The following is a 7,664-nucleotide window of genomic DNA, read 5'->3' as shown; positions in this document are numbered from 1 at the left end:
AAAACATTCTAGAAATCATAAATTGACACTGTCGGTTTGGCGCTATACCTTCATTTGAGTGTCGTCTACAGGCGTCTAGAGCTTGGGTCTCCAAATCTCATCCCTGCAAGTTATAAGACCAGTATTTTATAAACTCCACTGTGGGAAAGGTGATATGTTGATGTGCTTCCGTTTGCTGCCATATGACTAGTTTTACATTTGTCTCCAGAGATCATATGGTAACATAACGTAACGTAACGTAACGTAACATAACTAGCTCTTATCAATAGCTCTTATCAATGTTTAAATTACAGTGGATGGAGAACGGTGCTATTTCTGTCGTAAGAAAATCAAGTAGATGTTGTTCCACTTGGGACCGACAGGTTGCTGGACCTTATTCCTCATTTCGTTGTGTGTAAAGTTGGTGGAATAACGAGGGAATGAATAGGTCAGAATACGGCGTATCTCCAGACACACCTCTGCCACACCTCCATTAATGTGATCTCCACCCTGATAGGACAGCTGATAGAATAATAGCTGACTGAAACACGTGTTACCTACATTTAAGGTCAGAATACAGAGAGAAAAGTGCATAGAAAGATAAATTAAGTTCTATTTATAGGAGCAAAAGTCTGGTCTGAATCACCCCCAAGCCGAACACAGGAAAAATAGGACAAGTAGAACACAAAGTCAAGTCTGATGCAACTTTATTTAATTTGATAGAAAACYTAAACAATCCAAAAATATATATACAGTATTTACACAAATGTCCGTTTTCATTTCCCATGGACAATTTTGATAACCTAAAAAATATATAAGTTGTTTACATTTTTGGCATGTCAAAATGAAAAAATATATGTACATACATGCTTTTTTATATACAATTGCATAAATGAAAAACGAACAACTCTGATAATTTAAGAAGATATAAAATTGTACGCTTCAACAGTGTAAACATATATGCAGTGTTCAGTGAAGACACTTGGTTTTTCCTCAGGGAAAGCTCTTTCAGATCGTTCTCTCCGTTCTGTTGTCAGTTCAAATTTTACNCTGATGCAACTTTATTTAATTTGATAGAAAACGTAAACAATCCAAAAATATATATACAGTATTTACACAAATGTCCGTTTTCATTTCCCATGGACAATTTTGATAACCTAAAAAATATATAAGTTGTTTACATTTTTGGCATGTCAAAATGAAAAAATATATGTACATACATGCTTTTTTATATACAATTGCATAAATGAAAAACGAACAACTCTGATAATTTAAGAAGATATAAAATTGTACGCTTCAACAGTGTAAACATATATGCAGTGTTCAGTGAAGACACTTGGTTTTTCCTCAGGGAAAGCTCTTTCAGATCGTTCTCTCCGTTCTGTTGTCAGTTCAAATTTTACCGCACACTCCTGAAAGGAAAAACAATCATTAATACATATATCATTAATACATAATGTATATCATTAATACAATTACTATTAAAATCAGATTTAAGGGTGAAGGACAGAAAGATACCATTTAATAAACTGATGTACTGCTATAATACTGATGTACTGATATAATACTGATGTAATACTGATGTACTGATATAATACTGATGTACTAATATAATACTGATGTACTGATATAATACTGATGTACTGATATAATACTGATGTACTGATATAATACTGATGTACTGATATAATACTGATATCCTGATATAGTACTAAAATATATACGAATTTACTGATATTATACTGATGTACTATTGCAATGATTTTCTGATATAATACTGTTGTACTGATATAATACTGATATACTGATATAATACTGATATACTGATATAAAGCTGATATTCTGATGTACTGATATAGTACTGATATACTGATATAATACTGATATAATACTGATATAATACTGATGTACTACTATAATACTGATATAATGATGTACTGATATAATACTGATATACTGACGTGAGTATTGCTCTGTTGAGATAGATGCATATGGATCAGTTACTGTGTATTGAATTTGTAATGAAGTCTGAATATGTTGTCCTCACCTTTGGTTTTTCATTATTTTCTCAATGGTTTTCTTGGCAAATGGAGCCTCGGGATTCAGACACTTCTTCCCTTTTCCGTTCTTCAGAGTGACACTGAATATACATGGAGAGAGAGACTACTGTTAGAAGTTAGCCATCACAACTTTCCAACTGAGTATATAGAGAAATAATATTATCTTACTAGCAGGTGTAAGTACATCTCAATTAAAAAATATATAAATGGCAACATTAACCTTCATGTCCATCTATATACTAAGCTAGGCACAATATGCAATTATATCAATATAGGTCAGACAGACAGACAGACGGACAGACGGACAGACGGACAGGACAGACAGACGGACAGACAGGACAGACAGGACAGACAGGACAGACAGGACAGACAGACAGATTTCTTACATGATCTCCATGTTCCGGCAGGAGTGGCTGGAGGTGTACACCTCAAGCTTCTCAATGAGAAGAGGCTTAACGTGGTTCACCATTCCATTCAGACACAGGCACCGAGCTTTAGAATGACCCACCTGGCCTGGGGATGACAAGAAAAGGTTATGGTATGTTTGGTTATGGCGTTATTGCAGCTAAGAACTAAACTCTTCAGTCAGAAATCAAACCTAATATTTGACTACACTTTTCCCTGGCTTTGTAAGTCAATTCATATGCTACAGATTTCTAATCAAGACGTCAAAGATATTAGAAATATAATTCAAGATATTTTTCAGAGATGTTCCTTCAACATTGACCAGGAGCAGACAGGCCAGGAAGCTGATGAGAACCGTTGATGTCATCGTGTTGGTCATGGATACTGCTACTTCAGTTTCTTTAAGAGTCTGGATGGACAGCTCAGTCAAGTGATGGAAGTTGTGAACGGAGGGAGAGAGTGATGAAGTTGTGACGGAGGAGAGCTTGGTTTGTATTTATACTGAATTCCACCCCCTCTCTGGCAGTCATCCAATGAGAGTGGGAGGAAAGAGAAGAGGGAGAATTTCCCTTTCCCTGCTTCTCCTTTCACAGTAGACATTTTGTTTCTTAGAAACACTGTCTGACAGGGAACCAGGAGCATGTTGAATGCAGGGATAAACAGCCTCTCTGACAGGGAACCAGAGAGGCATGTTGAATGGAAGAGATAAACAGCCTCTCTGACAGGGGAACCAGGAGGCATGTTGAATGGAGGGATAAACAGCCTCTCTGACAGGGAACCAGGAGGCATGTTGAATGGAGAAGATAAACAGCCTCTCTGACAGGGAACCAGGAGGCATGTTGAATGAAGAGATAAACAGCCTCTCTGACAGGGAACCAGGAGGCATGTTGAATGGAGAATAAACAGCCTCTCTGACAGGGAACAGGAGGCATGTGAATGGAGAGATAAACAGCCTCTCTGACAGGGAACCAGGAGGCATGTTGAATGGAGAGATTAACAGCTCTCTGACAGGGAACCAGGAGGCATGTTGAATGGAGAGATAAACAGCCTCTCTGACAGGGAACCAGAGGCAATGTTGAATGGAGAGATAAAACGCCTCTCTGACAGGGAACCAGGAGGCAATGTTGAATGGAGGGATAAAACAGCCTCTCTGACAGGGAACCAGGAGGCATGTTGAATGGACCAGGGCAAAGGTGACCGGAAGCACTGACCGAATACAAACAGTGTAGCTATTCTCTCCGCAAGGCAATCAAACAGGCTAAGTCTCAGTACAGAGACAAAATCGAGTCGAAATTCAACAGCTCAGACACAAGAGGTATGTGCAGGGTCTACAGTCAATCACGGGATTACAAAAAGAAAACAAGCCCCCGTCGAGGACCAGGATGTCTTGCTTCCCAGACAGGCTAAACAACTTTTTGCCCGCTTTGAGGACAACACAGTGCCAACTGACACGGCCCCCTACCAAAACCTGCGGGCTTCTCCTTCACTGCAGCCCGAGGTGAGTAAAACATTTAAACGTTGTTAACCCTCGCAAGGCTGCAGGCCCAGACGGCATTCCCAGCCGCGTCCTCAGAGCATGCGCAGGACCAGCTGGCTGGTGTGTTTACGGACATATTCAATCAATCCTTATCCCAGTCTGCTGTTCCCACATGCTTCAAGAGGGCCACCAATTGTTCCTGTTCCCAAGAAAGCTAAGGTAACTGAGCTAAACGACTATCGCCCCGTAGCACTCACTTCTTCCGTCATCATGAAGTGCTTTGAGAGACTAGTCAAGGACCATATCACCTCCACCCTACCGGACACCCTAGACCCACTCCAATTTGCTTACCGACCCAATAGGTCCACAGACGACGCAATCGCAACCACACTGCCACACTGCCCTAACCCATCTGGACAAGAGGAATACCCATGTGAGAATGCTGTTCATCGATTACAGCTCAGCATTTAACACCATAGTACCCTCCAAACTCGTCATCAAGCTCGAGACCCTGGGTTCTCGACCCCGCCCTGTGCAAACTGGGTCCTGGACTTCCTGACGGGCCGCCCCCAGGTGGTGAGGGTAGGTAACAACATCTCCACCTCGCTGATCCTCAACACTGGGGCCCACAAGGTGCGTTCTGAGCCTCTCCTGTACTCCCTGTTCACCCACGACTGCGTGGCCATGCACGCCTCCAACTCGATCATCAAGTTTGCGGATGACACTACAGTGGTAGGCTTGATCACCAACAACGACGAGACGGCCTACAGGGAGGAGGTGAGGGCCCTCGGAGTGTGGTGTCAGAAAAAATAACCTCATACTCAACGTCAACAAAAACAAAGGAGATGATTGTGGACTTCAGGAAACAGCAGAGGGAGCACCCCCTATCCAAATCGACGGGTCAGTAGTGGAGAAGGTGGAAAGTTTTAAGTTCCTCGGTGTACACATCACGGACAAACTGAATGGTCCACCCACACAGACACGCGTTGTGAAGAAGCGGCAGCAGCGCCTCTTCAACCTCAGGAGGCTGAAGAAATTCGGCTTGTCACCAAAAGCACTCACAAACTTCTACAGATGCACAATCGAGAGCATCCTGTCGGGCTGTATCACCGCCTGGTACGGCACCTGCTCCGCCCACAACCGTAAGGCTCTCCAGAGGGTAGTGAGGTCTGCAGAACGCATCACCAGGGGCAAACCTACCTGCCCTCCAGGACACCTCCACCACCCGATGTCACAGGAAGGCCATAAAGATCATCAAGGACAACAACCACCCAAGCCACTGCCTGTTCACCCCGCTATCATCCAGAAGGCGAGGTTCAGTACAGGTGCATCAAAGCAGGGACCGAGGAACTGAAAAACAGCTTCTATCTCAAGGCCATCAGACTGTTAAACAGCCACCACTAACATTTAGCGGCCGCCTGCAACATACTGACTCAACTCCAGCCACTTTAAAAATGGAATTGATGGAAATTATGTAAAAATGTACCACTAGCCACTTTAAGCAATGCCACTTAATACAATGTTTACATACCCTACATTACCCATCTCATATGTATATACTGTACTCTATATCATCTACTGCATCTTGCCATCTTTATGCAATACATGTACCACTAGCCACTTTAAACTAATGCCACTTTATGTTTACATACCCTACAGTACTCATCTCATATGTTATATACCGTACTCTATACCATCTACTGCATCTGCCATGCCGTTCTGTACCACCACTCATCCATATATCTTTATTGTACATATTCTTTATCCTTCACACTTGTGTGTGTGTGTAAGGTAGTAGCGTGGAATTGTTAGGTTAGATTACTGTTGGTTATTACTGCATTGTCGGAACTAGAAAGCACAAGCATTTCGCTACACTCGCATTAACATCTGCTAACCATGGTGTATTGACTAATAAAATTGATTTGAATTGATTTGATTTGGAGAGATTAATCAGCCTCTTCTGACAGGGAACCAGGGGCATGTTGAATGGAGAGATAAACAGCCTTCTCTGACAGGGAACCAGGAGGCATGTTGAATGGAGAAATAAACAGCCTCTCGACAGGGAACCAGGAGGCATGTTGAGGATGAGAGATAAACAAGCCTCTCTGACAGGGAACCAGGAGAGCATGTTGAATGGAGAGATAAACAGCCCTCTCTGACAGGGAACCAGGAGGCATGTTTGAATGGAGGAATAACAGCCTCTCTGACAGGGAACCAGGAGGCATGTTGAATGGAGAGAATTAACAGCCTCTCTGACAGGGAACCAGGAGGCATGTTGAATGGAGAGATAAACAGCCTCTCTGACAGGGAACCAGGAGGCATGTGAATGGAGAGAAATAAACAGCCTCTCTGACAGGGAACCAGGAGACATGTTGAATGGGAGGGATAAACAGTCTCTCTGACAGGGAACAGGAGGCATGTTGAATGGAAGAGATTAAAGCCTCTCTGACAGGGAACCAGGAGGCATGTTTGAATGGAAGAGATAACAGCCTCTCTGACAGGGAACCAGGAGGCCATGTTGAATGAGAGTAAGCTCTTGACATGAGAGTTTAATGGAGAGATACAGCCTCTCTGACAGGGAACCAGGAGGGCATGTGATGGAGAGGATAGAGCAGCCTCTCTGACAGGGAACCAGGAGGCATGTTGAATGGAGAGATAAACAGCCTCTCTGACAGGGAACCAGGAGGCATGTTGAATGGAGGGATAAACAGCGTCTCTGACAGGGAATGACCTACCCATTAACCGTACAGGGTTTGAAATACAGGGGCGGGGGGGTCACGTAACAGAAATATCAATGTGAGCCCCCCCCCCCCCATATCAACATATTGCCACCCCCAAAACGCAATGTATAGTTCGAACCCTGTTCCCATAAAATATCTAAGCAGAAAATGAAGCATGTTGGAGGAATGATATGATCCAAGTTGTCTGAGCAGCACTGACGTGGAACTTGCATTGTATGACCAATCCTCCCTGATATCCCTGATATTCTCTCTGTTGAATGAGAGACAYCTATACATTTTCCTGAGAACTCAAAAGATGAAGCTCATATGCAAATACATTCTGGCTATGCATGACTGTTACCTGTAATAGATCGTGTCAAAAGGATCCTTGTCAAATGAACACTATGCAGGGAGTTGGTAACAGCTCCACCGTAGCTGTACAATATTACACTAATACCATAAACAAATGCAATATTGTGTTTGTGTTAGTAGAGTCTGAATAATGGATAAAAGTAAGGTCCTTTGTATCAATCTGGTATATTTATAACCTTAATTGATTCACCTAACCAATAAGAGAACTGTGTTAATAGTAGACTACTGTAGAATAGCTGACTGGGTGACAAGCAGATTCTGGGGAAAGGGTCTCATTCCCAGGAAAGAGCTTGTCTGTCTTTTTGAAAAATGGCCAAATGGAAGTGAAACTGAAAGTGAATACTAGTTCCCTCCTTATTGAATTAAAATAGTTTCAGTTCTGGACTTTCCCTTTCACCTCTTACGTCTGGTCACTTTAAATTAAAATCAAATCAAACTTTGTTTGTCACATGCGCRGAATACAACAAGTGTAGACCTTACCGTGYAATGTTTACTTACACGCCCTTGTTTTCAATGCCTCGCAAAAATGGGCACTGATTGGTAAAAAAAAAGCAGACACTGAATATTCCTTTGAGCYTGMTGAAGTTATTAATGACACTTTGAATGGTGTATCAATACATCCAGTCAGTACAAAAATACAGACGTCCTTCC

At 42.4% G+C, this 7,664-nt stretch overlaps 1 protein-coding gene across 1 annotated transcript; it reads right to left on the bottom strand.

Moving 5' to 3' along the window:
* Positions 1 to 1,109: 1,109 nt before the first annotated feature.
* Positions 1,110 to 3,330, bottom strand: LOC112068620 (C-X-C motif chemokine 11-1). Its single transcript, XM_070438220.1, has 4 exons — positions 3,168 to 3,330; positions 2,426 to 2,552; positions 2,027 to 2,119; positions 1,110 to 1,391 (listed from the first exon to the last, which is right to left on the bottom strand). Exons 1-4 carry the CDS (start codon positions 3,328 to 3,330, stop codon positions 1,379 to 1,381), a joined length of 396 nt encoding a protein of 131 aa, XP_070294321.1. The 3' UTR covers positions 1,110 to 1,378.
* Positions 3,331 to 7,664: the final 4,334 nt, after the last annotated feature.

Source organism: Salvelinus sp. IW2-2015, unplaced genomic scaffold (genome assembly GCF_002910315.2).
Source record: "Salvelinus sp. IW2-2015 unplaced genomic scaffold, ASM291031v2 Un_scaffold609, whole genome shotgun sequence".
Lineage (NCBI taxonomy): Eukaryota > Metazoa > Chordata > Actinopteri > Salmoniformes > Salmonidae > Salvelinus > Salvelinus sp. IW2-2015.
The sequence above is the reverse complement of the archived record's forward strand: the minus strand, read 5'-3'. Positions and strand labels throughout refer to the sequence as shown.